Source organism: Oncorhynchus kisutch, unplaced genomic scaffold, assembly GCF_002021735.2.
Source record: "Oncorhynchus kisutch isolate 150728-3 unplaced genomic scaffold, Okis_V2 scaffold1736, whole genome shotgun sequence".
Lineage (NCBI taxonomy): Eukaryota > Metazoa > Chordata > Actinopteri > Salmoniformes > Salmonidae > Oncorhynchus > Oncorhynchus kisutch.
The window spans coordinates 1-21,583 of record NW_022263681.1 but is presented as its reverse complement, the minus strand read 5'-3'; the positions used below and the strand labels follow the sequence as shown (position 1 = coordinate 21,583).

Sequence of the window (21,583 nt, the reverse complement as noted above, 5' to 3'; positions counted from 1 at the left end):
ACACCACTCCCTATCAACACCTATCGGTTACACCACTCCCTATCAACACCTAGCTATTACACCACTCCCTATCAACACCTAGCTATTACACCACTCCCTATCAACACCTAGCTATTACACCACTCCCTATCAACACCTAGCTATTACACCACTCCCTATCAACACCTATCGGTTACACCACTCCCTATCAACACCTAGCTATTACACCACTCCCTATCAACACCTATCGGTTACACCACTCCCTATCAACACCTAGCTATTACACCACTCCCTATCAACACCTAGCTATTACACCACTCCCTATCAACACCTAGCTATTACACCACTCCCTATCAACACCTATCGGTTACACCACTCCCTATCAACACCTAGCTATTACACCACTCCCTATCAACACCTAGCTATTACACCACTCCCTATCAACACCTATCGGTTACACCACTCCCTATCAACACCTAGCTATTACACCACTCCCTATCAACACCTATCGGTTACACCACTCCCTATCAACACCTAGCTATTACACCACTCCCTATCAACACCTATCGGTTACACCACTCCCTATCAACACCTAGCTATTACACCACTCCCTATCAACACCTATCGGTTACACCACTCCCTATCAACACCTAGCTATTACACCACTCCCTATCAACACCTATCGGTTACACCACTCCCTATCAACACCTAGCTATTACACCACTCCCTATCAACACCTAGCTATTACACCACTCCCTATCAACACCTAGCTATTACACCACTCCCTATCAACACCTAGCTATTACACCACTCCCTATCAACACCTATCGGTTACACCACTCCCTATCAACACCTAGCTATTACACCACTCCCTATCAACACCTAGCTATTACACCACTCCCTATCAACACCTAGCTATTACACCACTCCCTATCAACACCTAGCTATTACACCACTCCCTATCAACACCTATCGGTTACACCACTCCCTATCAACACCTAGCTATTACACCACTCCCTATCAACACCTATCGGTTACACCACTCCCTATCAACACCTAGCTATTACACCACTCCCTATCAACATCTAGCTATTACACCACTCCCTATCAACATCTAGCTATTACACCACTCCCTATCAACACCTAGCTATTACACCACTCCCTATCAACACCTATCGGTTACACCACTCCCTATCAACACCTAGCTATTACACCACTCCCTATCAACACCTATCGGTTACACCACTCCCTATCAACACCTAGCTATTACACCACTCCCTATCAACACCTATCGGTTACACCACTCCCTATCAACACCTAGCTATTACACCACGGCAGTATCCACAGACACCTGACGGCAGTATCCACAGACACCTGACGGCAGTATCCACAGACACCTGACAGCAGTATCCACAGACACCTGACTGCAGTATCCACAGGCAGACACCTGACGCCAGTATCCACAGACACCTGACGGCAGTATCCACAGACACCTGACGGCAGTATCCACAGACACCTTACAGCAGTATCCACAGACACCTGACAGCAGTATCCACAGACAGACACCTGACGGCAGTATCCACAGACACCTGACGGCAGTATCCACAGACACCTGACAGCAGTATCCACAGACACCTGACTGCAGTATCCACAGGCAGACACCTGACGGCAGTATCCACAGACACCTGACTGCAGTATCCACAGACACCTGACTGCAGTATCCACAGACAGTTACCTGACGGCAGTATCCACAGGCAGACACCTGACGACAGTTCAGTAGAACAGGGTCTGTGGAGCAGGGAGGAGAGGGAGGCAATAAATCACACACACACACACACACACACACACACACACACACACACACACACACACACACACACACACACACACACACACACACACACACACACACACACACACACACACACACACACAATCAACCTGAGAGGAAGGATATCACCTGATTGCAGTAGCTATAACATGGGGTGTTAGAGATTACAGAACACAGATCACAACTACAGTGTGGGGTGTGTGTTTATGTGTGTTTTTTGTTTATGTGTGTGTCTTTCTGACAGATCCAGAGTTAAACCAATCAACCAATCAGAACCAATCAACCATCATGCAACAATGAACAGCACCATGTTTATACTTTAGAGGAGGGAGAGAGAGATAGAGGAGGGAGAGAGAGAGAGAGGAGGGAGAGAGAGAGAGAGGAGGGAGAGAGAGAGGAGGAGGGAGAGAGAGAGGAGGAGGGAGAGAGAGAGAGGAGGGAGAGAGAGAGGAGGGAGAGAGAGAGAGAGGAGGGAGAGAGAGAGGAGGAGGGAGAGAGAGCGAGGAGGGAGAGAGAGAGGAGGAGGGAGAGAGAGAGGAGGAGGGAGAGAGGAGGAGGGAGGGAGAGAGGAGGGAGAGAGGAGGAGGGAGAGAGAGAGAGAGGAGGAGGGAGAGAGAGAGGGAGGGAGAGAGAGAGAGAGGAGGAGGGAGAGAGAGAGGAGGAGGGAGAGAGAGAGGAGGAGGGAGAGAGGAGGAGGGAGGGAGGGAGAGAGAGAGGAGGGAGAGAGAGAGGAGGGAGAGAGAGAGAGAGGAGGGAGAGAGAGAGGAGGAGGGAGAGAGAGAGAGGAGGGAGAGAGAGAGGAGGAGGGAGAGAGAGAGGAGGAGGGAGAGAGAGAGAGGAGGGAGACCCTAAGCACACAGCCAAGACAACGCAGGAGTGCCATTAACAAGTCTCAGAATATCCTTGAGTTGCCCAGCCAGAGCCCGGACTTGAACCTGATCGAATATCTCTGGAGAGACCTGAAAATAGCTGTACAGTGATGTTCCCCATCCAACCTGACAGAGCTTGAGAGGATCTGCAGAGAAGAATGGGAGAAACTCCCCAAATATAGGTGTTCCAAGCTTGTAGCGTCATACCCAAGAAGACTCAAGGCTGTAATCGCTGCCAAAGGTGCTTCAACAAAGTACTGAGTAAAGGGTCTGAATACTTATGGAAATGAGATATTTCTGGAACATGAAAAAAATATTATATGCTTTGCCATTATGGGGTGTTGTGTGTAGATTGATGAGGGAAAAAAACAATGTAATACATATTGGAATAAGGCTTTAAATTAACAAAATGTGGATTTTTTTGTTTTTGTTTTGTAGAAAACATTTCTGAAAACCTGTTTTTACTTTGTCATTATGGGGTATTGTGTGTACTTTGATGAGGGAAAAAAACACACATTTTTATACATTTTAGTATAAGGCTTTATCGTCACAAAATGTGGAAACAGGGTCTGAATATTCTCAGAATGCACTGTATCAGTATCTTTGGCGAAATCCTGTTCTGTCTGTGTCATGAAGGACCAGACCTCTTGGTAGAGATCAAACAAGCATACAGGGAGGCTAGGGTTACCATGTGTCTCTGACATACATTCAGAGTCCCATACCTGCCTTTGAACAGGGAGGCTAGGGTTACCATGTGTCTCTGACATACATTCAGAGTCCCATACCTGCCTTGGAACAGCACACAGCTAGCTAGCTGGGTTAGCACACACATTAGCTAACATTCAAGCCAGTTTCAGCAACATATGACGCCATACACAAGCTTCTGAGAGCGGATACGCACGTTGGCATGGCAATGACATTCCAGATGAAGTGCGCACAGCTTTACCTTGAAATGAACACACAAACGATGTATACACACAATAACACCCTGGAGATAGGCTAGTCAGTGAGTGCGTTTACATGCACAATAATAATAAGATATTATTATCTGATTATGGGGTATTTGTCTGAACAGTGAAAACCATAGAAGAAGCACTCTTATCGTGGTCTGCGTAAAACCTGCGCAGCAACGACGCTCATAAACGAACATCAATTTATTTCTGCTCCGCTACAATTGTTGTGTTGTTGCTAGACTACTGATGCCAGAGAAATAGCCGGAGAAACAACATCAAAGGATTTATGAAAGAAGACTATTAAATTATATTTCCATTTCTGCATCGTTTATTCCCGAGCAACGGTGTAATACGAGAGATTGTAGGTGTCTGATGTGCTCGTAACGAAATCTAAAATAATCGCTTGGGGTAGGCTATAGCTGCGAGGCTATTGTTGCTTTCGTGTCGTTTTGAGGACAGAAATTTGATTATGTTTTGATCTCAAAGTAAGAGGTCTTTTTTAAATGTTATATCTCTACCAAATGCTTGTTTTTCCCCGCAGCTATAGCTAAGGCAAACGTGTCAACGTAGCGAAATGAGGCACAGGAAAATGACAAGAACACGCAAGGAGAGGTTCTCCAACTGTCCGATTTCTCCAAAGAGAGATTAGTTTATCATTTTATAATCTGTATCCAACTTCAACGATGTCTCTCGTGGCCAGCGATATCCCGACGGACGAAGACCTAGAAGATCTGGTGTGTTGTTTTACGACTTTACTGATGTAGTTATCTACTGTAGTACTACTTCTGTAGATTGGATACTGTTTTAGTTATCTACTGTAGTACTACTTCTGTAGATTGGATACTGTTTTAGTTATCTACTGTAGTACTACTTCTGTAGATTGGATACTGTTTTAGTTAGCCTCTGTAGTACTACTTCTGTAGATTGGATACTGTTTTAGTTATCTACTGTAGTACTACTTCTGTAGATTGGATACTGTTTTAGTTATCTACTGTAGTACTACTTCTGTAGATTGGATACTGTTTTAGTTATCTACTGTAGTACTACTTCTGTAGATTGGATACTGTTTTAGTTATCTACTGTAGTGCTACTTCTGTAGATTGGATACTGTTTTAGTTATCTACTGTAGTACTACTTCTGTAGATTGGATACTGTTTTAGTTATCGACTGTAGTACTACTTCTGTAGATTGGATACTGTTTTAGTTATCGACTGTAATACTACTTCTGTAGATTGGATACTGTTTTAGTTATCTACTGTAGTACTACTTCTGTAGATTGGATACTGTTTTAGTTAGCCTCTGTAGTACTACTTCTGTAGATTGGATACTGTTTTAGTGAGCCTCTGTAGTACTACTTCTGTAGATTGGATACTGTTTTAGTGAGCCTCTGTAGTACTACTTCTGTAGATTGGATACTGTTTTAGTTATCTACTGTAGTACTACTTCTGTAGATTGGATACTGTTTTGTGACATCACCGTGACAGCAGTTATTGTCCTGCTACTCTATTAGCCTACAGTAAGTTGTATAGATAGACTCACTAACTAATTCTCCTCTTCTTGTTTCCAAGGTTGAGGATGGACTTTCTCTTGCTACCTACATATCAGACTCTGGAAAGGTGAGATGACTTTCTGTTCCCCCGTGTGTGTGTGTGTGTGTGTGTCTAACCCTTGTTTTGTGTCTCAACAGAAAGCTAGGAAAAAGAAGCTGTCTGGTAAACCTCCCCCTTCTCCCAGTAAGACCAGCTATCATCTACAATACATCTGACTTTAAACTTCAAATTCAACTCCATTGCTTTTACCACCCTAACTTTGGTGTGTGTGTGTGTGTATGTGTGTGTGTGTATGTGTGTGTGTGAGTGTGTGAGTGTGTGTGTGTGTGCGTGTGTGTGTGTGTATGTGTGTGAGTGTGTGTGCGTGCGTGTGTGTGTGTGTGTGCATGTGTGTGTGTATGTGTATGTGTGCAGGGTCTCCGTATCTCTCCAGTATGGATGTGAACCAGAGGAGATCAGCGGTGTCAGCTTGGAGGCCCCTGAGAGGAACTCTGGGGGAGAGGGGGGAGGCCCTAGCGGGGAGAGGTGACACTCTGTTGGAGAGGGGTGAGGCAGCTCGGAACCCCAGAGAGAACTGTCTGGCTTCGCTAAGCAACGGGCACGGTGGGTACCATGGAGATATAAACAGAACTTTATCACCGTAGAAAACAGCTCTTTACTAACATACCAATGTGGCTGTACTACAGAGAGACAACTATATTCCTAAACCTCCATAGAAACCTGAGAGACAACTATATTCCTAAACCTCCATAGAAACCAGAGACAACTCTATTCCTAAACCTCCATAGAAACCAGACAACTCTATTCCTAAACCTCCATAGAAACCTGAGAGACAACTCTATTCCTAAACCTCCATAGAAACCAGACAACTCTATTCCTAAACCTCCATAGAAACCAGAGAGACAACTATATTCCTAAACCTCCATAGAAACCAGAGAGACAACTCTATTCCTAAACCTCCATAGAAACCAGAGAGACAACTCTATTCCTAAACCTCCATAGAAACCAGAGAGACAACTCTATTACTAAACCTCCATAGAAACCAGAGACAACTCTATTCCTAAACCTCCATAGAAACCAGAGAGACAACTCTATTCCTAAACCTCCATAGAAACCAGAGAGACAACTCTATTCCTAAACCTCCATAGAAACCAGAGACAACTCTATTACTAAACCTCCATAGAAACCAGAGACAACTCTATTCCTAAACCTCCATAGAAACCAGAGAGACAACTCTATTCCTAACTCTATTCCTAAACCTCCATAGAAACCAGACAACTCTATTCCTAAACCTCCATAGAAACCAGAGAGACAACTCTATTCCTAAACCTCCATAGAAACCAGAGAGACAACTCTATTCCTAAACCTCCATAGAAACCAGAGACAACTCTATTCCTAAACCTCCATAGAAACCAGAGAGACAACTCTATTCCTAAACCTCCATAGAAACCAGAGAGACAACTCTATTCCTAAACCTCCATAGAAACCAGAGAGACAACTCTATTCCTAAACCTCCATAGAAACCAGAGAGACAACTCTATTCCTAAACCTCCATAGAAACCAGAGAGAACTCTATTCCTAAACCTCCATAGAAACCAGAGACAACTCTATTCCTAAACCTCCATAGGGACACACACAGTTATTCAGCCAGTGTGGTATCTTGTTGCATGTTATTCCAGCTGACAGCTTGTAGGGTTTTGTTGACCCTAGTGATATGTCTTGCTCAGAGGGGAACCATGTATTTCACAACATTATTCATTATAGGTCTACCATTGTATTAAACATGTTATTCTCTTTCTCTCTCTCTCTCTCTCTCTCTCTGTCCCTCTCTCGCTCCCCTCTCCACCCCCCCTTCATTCATCCCTCTCTCTCTCTTTCTCTAGGTCTGTCCCAGTCTCTGAGAGTTGACTTTGACACAACACACACCTCATCCTGTCTCTCCTCTCTCTCCTCTCTCCTCTCTCTCTCTAGGTCTGTCCCAGTCTCTGAGAGTTGACTTTGACACAACACACACCTCAGCCTCTCTCTCCTCTCTCTCCTCTCTCTCTCTAGGTCTGTCCCAGTCTCTGAGAGTTGACTTTGACACAACACACACCTCAACCTCTCTCTCCTCTCTCTCTAGGTCTGTCCCAGTCTCTGAGAGTTGACTTTGACACAACACACACCTCATCCTGTCTCTCCTCTCTCTCCTCTCTCCTCTCTCTCTCTAGGTCTGTCCCAGTCTCTGAGAGTTGACTTTGACACAACACACACCTCATCCTGTCTCTCCTCTCTCTCCTCTCTCCTCTCTCTCTCTAGGTCTGTCCCAGTCTCTGAGAGTTGACTTTGACACAACACACACCTCAGCCTCTCTCTCCTCTCTCTCCTCTCTCTCTCTAGGTCTGTCCCAGTCTCTGAGAGTTGACTTTGACACAACACACACCTCAACCTCTCTCTCCTCTCTCTCTAGGTCTGTCCCAGTCTCTGAGAGTTGACTTTGACACAACACACACCTCATCCTGTCTCTCCTCTCTCTCTTCTCTCTCCTCTCTCTCTCTAGGTCTGTCCCAGTCTCTGAGAGTTGACTTTGACACAACACACACCTCAGCCTCTCTCTCCTCTCTCTCCTCTCTCTCTCTAGGTCTGTCCCAGTCTCTGAGAGTTGACTTTGACACAACACACACCTCAGCCTCTCTCTCCTCTCTCTCCTCTCTCTCTCTAGGTCTGTCCCAGTCTCTGAGAGTTGACTTTGACACAACACACACCTCAGCCTCTCTCTCCTCTCTCTCTAGGTCTGTCCCAGTCTCTGAGAGTTGACTTTGACACAACACAAACCTCAGCCTCTCTCTCCTCTCTCTCGTCTCTCTCTAGGTCTGTCCCAGTCTCTGAGAGTTGACTTTGACACAACACACACCTCAGCCTCTCTCTCCTCTCTCTCGTCTCTCTCTAGGTCTGTCCCAGTCTCTGAGAGTTGACTTTGACACAACACACACCTCAGCCTCTCTCTCCTCTCTCTCTAGGTCTGTCCCAGTCTCTGAGAGTTGACTTTGACACAACACAAACCTCAGCCTCTCTCTCCTCTCTCTCGTCTCTCTCTAGGTCTGTCCCAGTCTCTGAGAGTTGACTTTGACACAACACACACCTCAGCCTCTCTCTCCTCTCTCTCGTCTCTCTCTAGGTCTGTCCCAGTCTCTGAGAGTTGACTTTGACACAACACACACCTCAGCCTCTCTCTCCTCTCTCTCTAGGTCTGTCCCAGTCTCTGAGAGTTGACTTTGACACAACAAACACCTCAGCCTCTCTCTCCTCTCTCTCCTCTCTCTCTAGGTCTGTCCCAGTCTCTGCGAGTTGACTTTGACACAACACACACCTCAGCCTGTCTCTCCTCTTCTCCCTGCACTCCAGAGTATCTCCAACAGGCTCTTGGCATTAAGAAACCCAAACACCTGCACTCCTCATCCAATGGTGTGTGTTCTGTGTGTTTGTGTGTGTTCTATTCTGTGTGCATGTGTGTGTGTGTGTGATGCATTGTTGTGCGTATTATATTCTATGTGAATGTGTGTGCGCTCTGTGCGTGTGTTATTCTACAGTGTAACAGTTATTCTACAGTTATTCCACAGTTATTCTACAGTGTAACAGTTATTCTACAGTTATTCCACAGTGTAACAGTTATTCCACAGTGTAACAGTTATTCCACAGTGTAACAGTTATTCTACAGTGTAACAGTTATTCCACAGTGTAACAGTTATTCCACAGTGTAACAGTTATTCTACAGTTATTCTACAGTGTAGCAGTTATTCTACAGTGTAACAGTTATTCTACAGTGTAACAGTTATTCTACAGTTATTCTACAGTGTAACAGTTATTCCACAGTGTAACAGTTATTCTACAGTGTGTAACAGTTATTCTACAGTGTGTAACAGTTATTCTACAGTTATTCTACAGTGTAACAGTTATTCTACAGTGTGTAACAGTTATTCTCCCTCCAGACTACAGAGAGAAGGAGGACATGTACGATGAGATCATCCACCTCAAGAAGGTAAAGAACCACACACACACACACACACACACACACACACACACACGCAAAGCAAAGATATGTTTTAATAGTTAGGCAAGTTAGCTGGCTAACTGATTGCTCCTACTCTGTAGTAGGTGTTGGACATGTAGAACTTTGTCGTAAATGGCAGAAATCTAATGGCTTTAACCCTGAACTCAGAGGAATTGATCAGGTCTGTTTGTTCCTCTCCAGAGTCTTCAGGCCCAGAAGTCCGAGAAGGACAGGATGAAGGCCAAACTACGGCGTCTGGAGGAGGACAAAACTAAGAAAGACAAGCAAATAGAACAGCTGTTGGATCCCACCAAGGTACCGACCCCCAGCAGCATCACCTCAGATCATACTGACCCCCAGCAGCATCACCTCAGATCATCCCGACCCCCAGCAGCATCACCTCAGATCATCCCGACCCCAGCAGCATCGCATCGACCCCCAGCAGCATCACCTCAGATCATACCGACCCCCAGCAGCATCACCTCAGATCATACCGACCCCCAGCAGCATCACCTCAGATCATACCGACCCCAGCAGCATCACCTCAGATCATACCGAACCCCAGCAGCATCACCTCAGATCATACCGAACCCCAGCAGCATCACCTCAGATCATACCGACCCCCAGCAGCATCACCTCAGATCATACCGACCCCAGCAGCATCACCTCAGATCATACCGAACCCCAGCAGCATCACCTCAGATCATACCGAACCCCAGCAGCATCACCTCAGATCATACCGACCCCCAGCAGCATCACCTCAGATCATACCGACCCCCAGCAGCATCACCTCAGATCATACCGACCCCCAGCAGCATCACCTCAGATCATACCGACCCCCAGCAGCATCACCTCAGATCATACCGACCCCCAGCAGCATCACCTCAGATCATACCGGACCCCCAGCAGCATCACCTCAGATCATACCGACCCCCAGCAGCATCACCTCAGATCATACCGACCCCCAGCAGCATCACCTCAGATCATACCGACCCCCAGCAGCATCACCTCAGAACATACCAATACCCAGCAGCATCACCTCAGATCATACCAACCCCCAGCAGCATCACCTCAGATCATACCGACCCCCAGCAGCGTCACCTCAGATCATACTGACCCCCAGCAGCATCACCTCAGATCATACTGACCCCCAGCAGCATCACCTCAGATCATACTGACCCCCAGCAGCATCACCTCAGATCATACTGACCCCCAGCAGCATCAGCTCAGATCATACTGACCCCCAGCAGCATCACCTCAGATCATACTGACCCACAGCAGCATCACCTCAGATCATACAAACCCCCAGCAGCATCAGCTCAGATCATACCAACCTCCAGCAGCATCACCTCAGATCATAGTGGCCCCCAGCAGCATCACCTCAGATCATAGTGACCCCCAGCAGCATCACCTCAGATCATACTGACCCCCAGCAGCATCACCTCAGATCATACTGACCCCCAGCAGCATCACCTCAGATCATACTGACCCCCAGCAGCATCACCTCAGATCATACTGACCCCCAGCAGCATCCCCTCAGATCATAGTTACTCCATGGAGGTCTCTGTAGCTGATCATAGTGACTCCATAGAGGTCTCTGTAACAGATCATAGTGACTCCATAGAGGTCTCTGTAGCAGATCATAGTGACTCCATAGAGGTCTCTGTAGCTGATCTGAGCCTGTTGTTTCCCTCCACAGGGACCGGAGTACACACTGAGTCTGGTGGACAAGAAACACCAGGGGAGCCTGGTAAGTGTGTGTGTGTGTGTGTGTGTGTGTGTGTGTGTGTGTGTGTGTGTGTGTGTGTGTGTGAGTGAGTGTGTTGTAGGAAGGTGTTGATTGACATGTCCTGTCCTGCAGGTTGTTAATGGACTGAAACAGAGAATCCTGAAGCTGGAACAGCAGTGTAGAGAGAAGGAGAACACTGTGACGTAAGTCTGTCTGTCTCTCTGTGCCTGTCTGTCGGCCGGCCTGTCTGTGCCTGTCTGTGTATCTGTCTGCCGGCCTGTGTGCCTGTCTGTAGGCCGGCCTGTCTGTCTGTGCCTGTCTGTGTATCTGTCTGCCGGCCTGTGTGTCTGTCTGCCGGCCGGCCGGTCTGTCTGTCTCTGCCTGTCTTACTGCCAGCCTGTCCGTCCGTCCGTCTGTCCGTCTGTTCGCCTGCCCGCCTGCCTGTTTCTATATTTATTCATTAGACACTTTTTGCAGAATGAAATGTTGAGATGCAGCATCTCGTTTTCCAGAGATGGGAAACTCCATCACTAATGGATCATGATTAATTACTATCCAAGAAAGTATCAGTGTATCCTAAATTTAAAAAGGTAAAGTCAGAAATATGACATCCTCATACAAGATAAAACCAAGATGAGTAGTATCATCTTCGACCTGTCATTTCCTGTTGTAACAGCAAACTGCAGAGTGAGCTGCAGACCACTAATCTGGAGGAGTTGAAGATCACAGTGGAGACCTACTTTGAGGAGGTACATCTTTGCTCTCCGTACTCGTGCAGTTAGATGTTGTATTTCTACTTGAACGTGATCTTTTCTGGTCCTAACGGGGGTGTGTGTGTGTGTGTGTGTGTGTGTGTGTGTGTGTGTATTCTCCAGATTCAGAGACTGAGGATGATATTGGATGCAACAGAGAAAAGGTACAGAAAGTTTAAGAAAATGTACATTTTAGTCTCTTGGCAGAAGCTCGTATCCAGAGCAATTAGGGTTAAGTGCCTTGCTCAAGGGCACATGGACAGATTATTTTGCACCTAGTCGGCTCGAGGATTTGAACCAGCAACATTTCGGGTTACTGGCACAACCTCTAAACCGCTAGGCTCCCTGTCACCCTAATAACACAACCTCTAAACCGCTAGGCTACCTGTCACCCTAATAACACAACCTCTTAACCGCTAGGCTACCTGTCACCCTAATAACACAACCTCTTAACCGCTAGGCTACCTGTCACCCTAATAACACAACCTCTTAACCGCTAGGCTCCCTGTCACCCTAATAACACAACCTCTAAACCGCTAGGCTACCTGTCACCCTAATAACACAACCCCTAAACCGCTAGGCTCCCTGTCACCCTAATAAACACAACCTCTTAACCGCTAGGCTCCCTGTCACCCTAATAACACAACCTCTTAACCGCTAGGCTACCTGTCACCTCCTTCATAGACTTGTTCACTTGTTCTCCATCTCCTTTCTCTCTCTCTCTCTCTCTCTCTCTCTCTCTCTCTCTCTCTCTCTCTCTCTCTCTCTCTCTCTCTCTCTCTCTCTCTCTCTCTCTCTCTCTCCTCTCTCTATTCTCTCTCCCCCCCTTCCATCTGTAGCAGTAGAACAGAGAGTAAAGGTTCTCAGAGGAAGCAGAAGGTTCTAAGCTCTACGGTTCTGCGTCTATCAGAGAACCTTAAACAGCTACAGCAGGAGAACCACACACTGAGAGAGGAACTCAACACAGACAGCCCAGCCAGTGGGCTGAAAGGTTCTCTCTTTCTCTCTCTCACTCACACACACACACACACACACACACTTTGAGGAAATCAACACAACACAGCAGGGTCAAAGGTTAAATAACAAAATGTCCCAATCTCCCGTATTCATAGTATTTCTAGTCGATGATTTGTTGCTCTTGTGTTTCAGCCTACAAAGATTGGAGCAGACAGAGAGTGTTGAGGAGACTGGTGGAGCTGGAGAGGGTGAGTAGACTGGAGCAGACAGAGAGTGTTGAGGAGACTGGTGGAGCTGGAGAGGGTGAGTAGACTGGAGCAGACAGAGAGTGTTGAGGAGACTGGTGGAAACAGAGAGTGATGGAGTCTTTCTCCTGTCTCCGCCTCCGTCTCCTGGTTGGTCCAGTGGAATGGAGGGAGTAACCTAGGCTTTAGCTCAGGGGGATAACACAGTCTGGTGGCTCACACACACACACACGTTAACCCTCCCTTCCTGTCTTAGAGGTTAGAGGAGGGGAGCAGAGCCCCGGCCAGGAGGAGTGGGGTGGACAGACTGGTCCAGACGGACCACCACACCACACCCACGGAGACAGGGGTTGCTACGCCGCCGGGGATAACCACCGTAACAACGGAAGGGGGCGTTGCAGTGTTAAACACCCAACAGGAAGGGGAGGGGTTTATCCGTCTGAAGGGGTGTGTCAGACAACTGGAGCAGGAGAAGGCGGAGCTACAGGAGACGCTGACCGATAGAGAGTAAGAGAGACGCTACTATGACTACAGCAATGCAGTATGAGAAATTGAAATTGGAAATCACCAGTGATTGCCATAGAATGTTTGATATTGAGTTCAAGGTGTTCTTAGTTTTGGGAATATGTTTAGAATCTTCTGTTTTCAGACAGGAGCTGAGACGACTGATGGCCGAATCTTCTGTTTTTAGACGGGAGCTGAGACGACTGATGGCCGAATCTTCTGTTTTTAGACGGGAGCTGAGACGACTGATGGCCGAATCTTCTGTTTTCAGACGGGAGCTGAGACGACTGATGGCCGAATCTTCTGTTTTCAGACGGGAGCTGAGACGACTGATGGCCGAATCTTCTGTTTTCAGACGGGAGCTGAGACGACTGATGGCCGAATCTTCTGTTTTCAGACGGGAGCTGAGACGACTGATGGCCGAATCTTCTGTTTTCAGACGGGAGCTGAGACGACTGATGGCCGAATCTTCTGTTTTCAGACGGGAGCTGAGACGACTGATGGCCGAATTTTCTGTTTTCAGACGGGAGCTGAGACGACTGATGGCCGAATCTTCTGTTTTCAGACGGGAGCTGAGACGACTGATGGCCGAATCTTCTGTTTTCAGACGGGAGCTGAGACGACTGATGGCCGAATCTTCTGTTTTCAGACGGGAGCTCAGACGACTGATGGCCCGAATCTTCTGTTTTCAGACAGAAGCTGAGACGACTGATGGCTGAAAGAGAGCAGGAAGAGAAAGAGACGGAGAGGAGGAAGAATGAACGAAGGAGTGAACATGAGAAGGAAACACGACTCCACCTGTATGTATCTCCCAGTTCAACACTCCTACACAATGAATGGTGTTTCCATCCAATATGACAGAAATACTACTTGGAACTGTTTACTACAGGCTTATAACCACTGGGACATGGCCCACAGAGGTTGTATGGACACTTCTTCTCTCTTGTGTGTCTGCGCCATGACGTTGCCACGGAAACCTTTCTACCCGTCTGATTCTCCTCCTTGTTCCAGACTGGAGGTAGAACAGCTGACCGTGAAGATAGAGTCTCTGGAGGAGGAGAAGAAGAGATGGACTGAAGAAGAACAGAACCGGGAGAACCGGAAGGAGAACCCAGAAGGGAGGGAGGAGAAGGAAAGAGAGGAGAGGGAAGAACAGAACCAGGAGAAGGAAAGGGCAGCTAGGGTGATCCAGAAAGAGTGGCTGGAGCACAGAGACAGGGTAACTAACTAACTACTGTAACTAACTCACTACTGTAACTAACTACCCAGAAACAGAGTGGCTGGAGCACAGAGACAGGGTAACTAACTAACTACTGTAACTAACTCACTACTGTAACTAACTACCCAGAAACAGAGTGGCTGGAGCACAGAGACAGGGTAACTAACTAACTACTGTAACTAACTACCCAGAAACAGAGTGGCTGGAGCACAGAGACGGGGTAACTAACTCACTACTGTAACTAACTACCCAGAAACAGAGTGGCTGGAGCACAGAGACAGGGTAACTAACTAACTACTGTAACTAACTAACTACTGTAACTAACTACCTACTGTAACTAACTAACTACTGTAACTAACTAACTACTGTAACTAACTACTACTAACTAACTACTGTAACTAACTACTACTAACTAACTACTGTAACTAACTAACTACTGTAACTAACTAACTACTGTAACTAACTAACTACTGTAACTAACTACTACTGTAACTAACTAACTACTGTAACTAACTAACTACTGTAACTAACTAACTACTGTAACTAACTAACTACTGTAACTAACTACTACTGTAACTAACTACTGTAACTAACTACTGTAACTACTACTGTAACTAACTACTGTAACTAACTACTGTAACTAACTACTGTAACTAACTAACTACTGTAACTAACTAACCACTGTAACTAACTACCCAGAAACAAACATTTTAAATAGTTAATCTAAATAAGTTGTTGTACCTGCCAGCTGCTACCACAGAACGGGAAGGAAGACCCATCTCCTATGGACTAATAAAGTACATTCTCTCTCTCTCTTCTCTCTCCTCTCTCTTCATCCTCTCTCCTCTCCCTCCTCTCTTCTCTCTCTCCCTCTTCTCTCTCTCCCTCCTCTCTCCTCTCTCTTCATCCTCTCTCCTCTCTCTCCTCTCTCTCCTCTCTCTTCTCTCTCCCTCCTCTCTCCTTCCTCTCTCTCCCTTCTCTCTCACTCCTCTCTCTCCCTCTTCTCTCTCCCTCCCATCTCCACTCTCTCCTCTCTCTCCCTCCTCTCTCCCTCTTCTCTCTCCCTCCTCTCCCTCCTCTCCTTCCTCTCTCTCCTCTCTCTCTCCCTCCCTCCCTCTTCTCTCTCCCTCCTCTCTCCACTCTCTCCTCTCTCTCCCTCCTCTCTCCTCTCTCTCCCTATTCTCTCCCTCCTCTCTCCACTCTCTCTCCCTCCTCTCTCCTCTCTCCCTATTCTCTCACCCCCTCCTCTCTCTCTCCTCCCCCTCCCTCCCTCTCTCTCTCTCCTCTCTCTCCCTCCTCTCTCCTCTCTCTTCATCCTCTCTCCTCTCCCTCCTCTCTTCTCTCTCTCCCTCTTCTCTCTCTCCCTCCTCTCTCCTCTCTCTTCATCCTCTCTCCTCTCTCTCCTCTCTCTCCTCTCTCTTCTCTCTCCCTCCTCTCTCCTTCCTCTCTCTCCCTCCTCTCTCTCTCCTCTCTCTCACTCCTCTCTCTCCCTCTTCTCTCTCCCTCCCATCTCCACTCTCTCCTCTCTCTCCCTCCTCTCTCCCTCTTCTCTCTCCCTCCTCTCCCTCCTCTCCTTCCTCTCTCTCCTCTCTCTCTCCCTCCCTCCCTCTTCTCTCTCCCTCCTCTCTCCACTCTCTCCTCTCTCTCCCTCCTCTCTCCTCTCTCTCCCTATTCTCTCCCTCCTCTCTCCTCTCTCCCTATTCTCTCACCCCCTCCTCCTCTCTCTCTCCTCCCCCTCCCTCCCTCTCTCTCTCTCTCTCCTCTCTCTCCCCCTCCCTCCAGGACACAGTGTTGGTCCAGTCAGCAATAAGAGGACATCTCGTCAGACAGAGCCAGATAGCTCACCTCCGAGACACACACACCAGCACTCTCAGCAAGGTCTCTCTCTCTCTCACACACACACACACACACACACACACACACACACACACACACACACACACACACACACACACACACACACACACACACACACACACACACACACACACACACACACACACACACACACACACACACACACACACACACACACACACACACACTGTTTGCGGGGTGGCAGGTAGCTTAGTGGTTAGTGTTGGACCAGTAACCGAAAGGTTGCAAGATCGAATCCCCGAGCTGACAAGGTAAAAAAATCTATCGTTCTGCCCCTGAACAAGGCAGTTAACCCACTTTTCCTCGGTAGGGCCATCATTGAAAATAAGAATTTATTTTTAAGAACTGACTTGCCTAGTTAAATAAAGGTAAAATATTTAGATATATTTTTTGTGCTGTAGTTCAACCAAATAGCCACTGAGGGGCACTGTTTCCCCGTATTTACAATAGGTATCTATAGAGTAGAGGGAGTTTGCCCTAATTAGGCTCTGATATAGGAGTTACTATTTCATGTTTCATTTCCAGAATGGCCAATCACAGCGCGGCAGTGATGTTACCTCCCGTGTGGAGGATGGGGAGCTGGTTGCCGTGACGCTGATCCAGTCTGTGTTCCGAGGTCACCTGACACGCAGCGCACTAATGACGGAGAGGTGACACACACCACCACACACAGTTTTGACATTGCGTCTGTGTTTGTATTGTGTTGTATAACCGTGTGTTTGTATTGTGTCGTATAACTGTGTGTTTGTATTGTGTTGTGTAACTGTGTGTTTGTATTGTGTCGTATAACTGTGTGTTTGTATTGTGTTGTATAACTGTGTGTTTGTATTGTGTTGTATGACTGTGTGTTTGTATTGTGTTGTGTAACTGTGTGTTTGTGTTGTGTTGTATAACTGTGTGTTTGTGTTGTATAACTGTGTGTTTGTATTGTGTTGTATAACTGTGTGTTGTATAACTGTGTGTTTGTGTTGTATCACTGTGTGTTTGTGTTGTGTTGTATCACTGTGTGTTTGTGTTGTATAACTGTGTGTTTGTATTGTGTTGTATAACTGTGTGTTTGTATTGTGTTGTATAACTGTGTGTTTGTATTGTGTTGTATAACTGTGTGTTTGTGTTGTGTTGTATAACTGTGTGTTTGTATTGTGTTGTGTAACTGTGTGTTGTATAACTGTGTGTTTGTAGCTCTGAGTCTCCAGCCTCTCCTCCCTGTGGACCCACACCAGCTCCTAGAAGAGTCCCCTCTGCCCCTTCAACACACACTCCCAGCAACACAGGTGAGATATATATACACACACACACACTGAATCTGACACCTTGGTGGCACAGCGCTGACTGAAGGACAAATCAGGATTTGAAAGTGTGTGTGTGTGTGTGTATATGTGTGTGTGTATATATATGTCCGTGTGTGTGTGTGTGTGTGTGTGTGTTAGCCCTTCCAGGCAGTGATGTAGATGAAGATGTAATGGAGCTGAGTGAGGAAGATCCCTGGCCTGTCTCTAACACACTGTCCAACAGGAGCAGACTCACACCAGGTATGCTGTCTGGGGATAGAAACCTATATATATATTTATAATATGTGTTCCTGTGCTTCTGTGTGTGTTTCTGTGTGTGTGCGGATATATATATTTACAGTGTGTGTGTGTGTGTGATATGTGTGTGTGTAATATGTGTGTGTGTGTGTTCCTGTGCTTCTCTGTGTGTATATATCATGTGTGTGTGTGTGTGTGTGTGTGTGTATATAATGTGTTCCTGTGCCTCTGTGTGTGTGTTTATAATGTGTGTGTATATATAATGTGTGTGTATATATAATGTGTGTGTATATATAATATGTGTGTATATAATGTGTGTGTGTATATAATGTGTTCCTGTGCTTCGCCTGTAGCCCAACTACAGCTCCACCCACCTCCAGATTCCAAGGTTGCTAAGGCGATGGACTCTGAGGATTCCGACGATGACATCATCGTGTCTCCGTCTCGTCTCGTGGGAAGGAGAGAAGAAATCTACTTCTAGACCAGAGCATTGCACTATGGGATATGAAGTGTGTGTGTGTAGCTGGGTATGCAGGCTTTTACTCCAGCCCTACACCAGATTCAATCAAGGTCCAGAGGACATGCTGATAAGTAGAACCAAGTGTGTTTTGGTAGTGCAGGGCTGGAACGAAGTCCTGCACATGCAGTAGCTCTCCGGGAGGGGAGTGGTTGTTGGTGTCAGGGCTGTAATGATAATGATGATAATGATAATGATGATAATCCTGAACATATCCAGGAGGGTTTCTTGGCCAGCTCTCTGCCCAATAAATCTCCGTTCTGATACAGATGGTTTTTAGGTTGCCAAAGTGCCTGAGTATATAGATTATTAATGGTCATAAACAAAGTTATCAATCATGGAGTTTATTGGAGAATGAGCTACTTTAAAACATGTCTATCAATATAAACACTGCTGATTCAAACTGTGAAATTATGAGCATATTCTACTGCAATATGACGCTCAGAGGAGAGTGTGTGCGCGCGCGTGATCGTGCCTTGAGTTGTGTTTATTATAATAGCTGTAATCCATGAAAATAATGTTTTATCTGATTAAATGAGTATCTTTCCTTGTATGGTAAAACACTTCAGAGGTCATGGTGTTTCTTCGTTTTTTGATGAAAATGTGTGTTGTGATGTTTTGGTCGTAATGGACATCAACTGGGTTGTGTATTACGGTTACACCGTCGGGAAGGGAGGGGGGCGGTCTGAGTATTTGCGCATTCAACTCCGCTCCGCTCTGCACACATGGTCGACAGATCTATTTGCAGAGCGAGCTGCAGTGAGAAGCTTTGTCCTCCTAGGGGTTTTCGAGCTCGTGTTTGCATCGCCCTCCATAATTCTTTAACGGTGAACAATGTAGCAGCCGACGACGGCGACGTTTCATCACCGGGAGGACATTTAAAACGAACCCCCACCGGGACCGCTCGTTGAACGGATGTTAAATCTCATAATTTAATTGGAGGTCATTTAAACCTGAACTCCCCCTTCTCATTGGGATCTAGAAAAGATAATATTTGATTCGTGCATATTTTTTTATCGGACAAAACTAACCGCAATGTAACCGCATTTTTTAGAGTGGTAAGCGGTCTTTCTAAGAGTGGGTGTCCGTTATTTTTCGGCTGAGATGTGAGAAGAGTTGTCGTGATTTCTGCTGCAGTCCTGCTGTTTTAGCCTACATCGGCTGTATAAGGAACAATAGCCTCCAATCGGTGGATGAACAGGAGTTGGTGGTGCCACCGCTAGGTTTCTAAGGAGAAGTGTTCACATCGCAAAATGAGACTTGGCTACATTCACACATAGTTTGGAGCAGAATATGGATTTTTTTTCTGTCGTCCTGGCTAAGAGTTGGGAATGCGGTAATGGAGAACCGGAATAATCCAATATAGCCTAACCGCTCGTGGCTGGAAGAAACGAATAGACCCGTGGGAACGAGATGTTGGCGGTCCTGGAAATTGTAGCCTGCAACACCGTAAATCAATCAACGACCGACTGAGTAAACGAATTATTGCTGATTTGACCGTTGCGTCGGTCGACGGTAGCCTACCCTAGAACAAACCGTCAATAACGGATAATCGATATTTGTATTGATGACGGAATCACATCGACCATAACAACCCACTCGGCGCACTACACTACTCCACGTTCAGAAGAGAATCATAGCCTGTGCGTGGGCGTTGTAAGCAGTGTTGTTGACCGAAAAGGACACATATTTCGGGCTGACAGATTGGCAGTGACAACCGGCGGGTCTGTGCGTGTGAGAGGATGGCAGCGGTAGTAAACTACTCTCCCCCGTGGTGGGTCAACCTGCTCCACCGCCTCCCCCACTTCAACCTGCAGTTTGAGACGGTCAGCAGCGACTTCAGACCCGAGGACTCAGAGTACCAGAAGGTAGGTGTAGAACAAACACAGATGCATGCATACAGACCACACACACAGATGCATGCATACAGACCACACACACAGATGCATGCATACAGACCACACACACAACCCTGAAAGAGGAGCACGTTTTATCTCCAATGTATTTTTCAATCAAAACCGTTATCCAGATCAACACTCAGTGATCCCAGGTGGCACAGCGTTCTAAGACACTGCGTCTCAGTGCTAGAGGCGTAACCACAGTCCCCGGTTCGATTCCAGGCTGTATCGCAACCGGACAAGATTGGGAGTCCCATAGGGTGCATAATTGGCCCAGCATCGTCTGGGGTAGGGTTTAGCCGGGGCAGGGTTTGGCTGGGGTAGGGTTTGGCCGGGGTAGGGGATAGGGTTTGGCCAGGTAGGATTTGGCCAGGGTAGGGTTTGGCCGGGGGAGGGTTTGGCCGGGTAGGGGTAGGGTTTGGCCAGGGTAGGGTTTAGCCAGGGTAGGGTTTGGCCAGGGTAGGGTTTGGCCGGGGTAAGGGTAGGGTTTGGCCAGGTAGGGTTTAGCCGGGGTAAGGTTTGGCCGGGGGAGGGTTTGGGCCGGGGTAGGGGTAGGGTTTGGCCGGGGGCAGGGTTTAGCCGGGGTAGGGGTAGGGTTTGGGCCGGGGTAAGGTTTGGCCGGGGCAGGGTTTAGCCGGGGTAGGGGTAGGGTTTAGCCGGGGTAGGGGTAGGGTTTAGCCGGGGTAAGGTTTGGGCCGGGGGAGAGTTTGGCCGGGGTAGGGGTAAGGTTTGGCCGGGGCAGGGTTTAGCCGGGGTAGGCCGTCATTGTAAATAAGAATTTGTCTTAACATAAAATCATTGTTTATATAATAATCTGCTACCCAAAGGGAAACAGATGGCTGGCCCATCCATCCACGCATAGGTAGTATTCCAACACGTGTCTCCTCATCTCCTGTCCTTGTCTCCTTGCCTTCATGATAACAAATTGCCAGTTCAAGTCCATTACTGTGTAATTTAAAAACAACAATGACTATTGTAACTCCATCTTGATAGACAGTGTGACTAGTGTTATTACACATGTAACACAGCTTGGTGTGACGGCCAGTGGCTTGTTGGGTGAAGAAGGGATGGACAGAGGAGGGAAAGAGACAAGGAACCTTCCCCTCCTTCCTTTAGAGGAGGAGGGTTACCGAGTTCAAGTGG

General features: G+C 47.0%; 1 protein-coding gene across 10 annotated transcripts; it reads left to right on the top strand.

Annotated features, from left to right (window-relative positions):
• The first annotated feature begins 3,816 nt into the window (after positions 1-3,816).
• On the top strand, positions 3,817-19,110 carry LOC109882182 (IQ domain-containing protein E). Of its 10 annotated transcripts, none has more exons than XM_031818950.1 (22): positions 3,818-3,993; positions 4,174-4,366; positions 5,201-5,248; positions 5,320-5,365; positions 5,597-5,785; positions 8,489-8,626; positions 9,151-9,200; positions 9,414-9,527; positions 10,912-10,962; positions 11,074-11,144; positions 11,618-11,690; positions 11,817-11,857; positions 12,533-12,684; positions 12,843-12,898; positions 13,152-13,402; positions 14,092-14,199; positions 14,411-14,618; positions 16,401-16,496; positions 17,022-17,146; positions 17,679-17,770; positions 17,927-18,028; positions 18,379-19,110. In XM_031818950.1, exons 2-22 carry the CDS (start codon positions 4,316-4,318, stop codon positions 18,504-18,506), a joined length of 2,190 nt encoding a protein of 729 aa, XP_031674810.1. In that variant the 5' UTR covers positions 3,818-3,993; positions 4,174-4,315; the 3' UTR covers positions 18,507-19,110. The 10 variants fall into 10 exon arrangements, with proteins under 10 accessions (XP_031674811.1, XP_031674810.1, XP_031674813.1 ...); XM_031818953.1 differs by having other exon boundaries at positions 3,818-4,040; positions 5,320-5,344; XM_031818949.1 differs by having other exon boundaries at positions 3,818-4,040.
• Positions 19,111-21,583: the final 2,473 nt, after the last annotated feature.

Bases quoted from the DNA above. Each gene is read 5' to 3' on its own strand.
- LOC109882182 (XM_031818950.1), top strand. From the start codon at position 4,316: ATGTCTCTCGTGGCCAGCGATATCCCGACGGACGAAGACCTAGAAGAT. The intron at 5,366-5,596 runs GTAAGACCAGCT...GTATGTGTGCAG, and splicing joins TAAACCTCCCCCTTCTCCCA to GGTCTCCGTATCTCTCCAGT. The intron at 14,200-14,410 runs GTATGTATCTCC...TCCTTGTTCCAG, and splicing joins AAGGAAACACGACTCCACCT to ACTGGAGGTAGAACAGCTGA.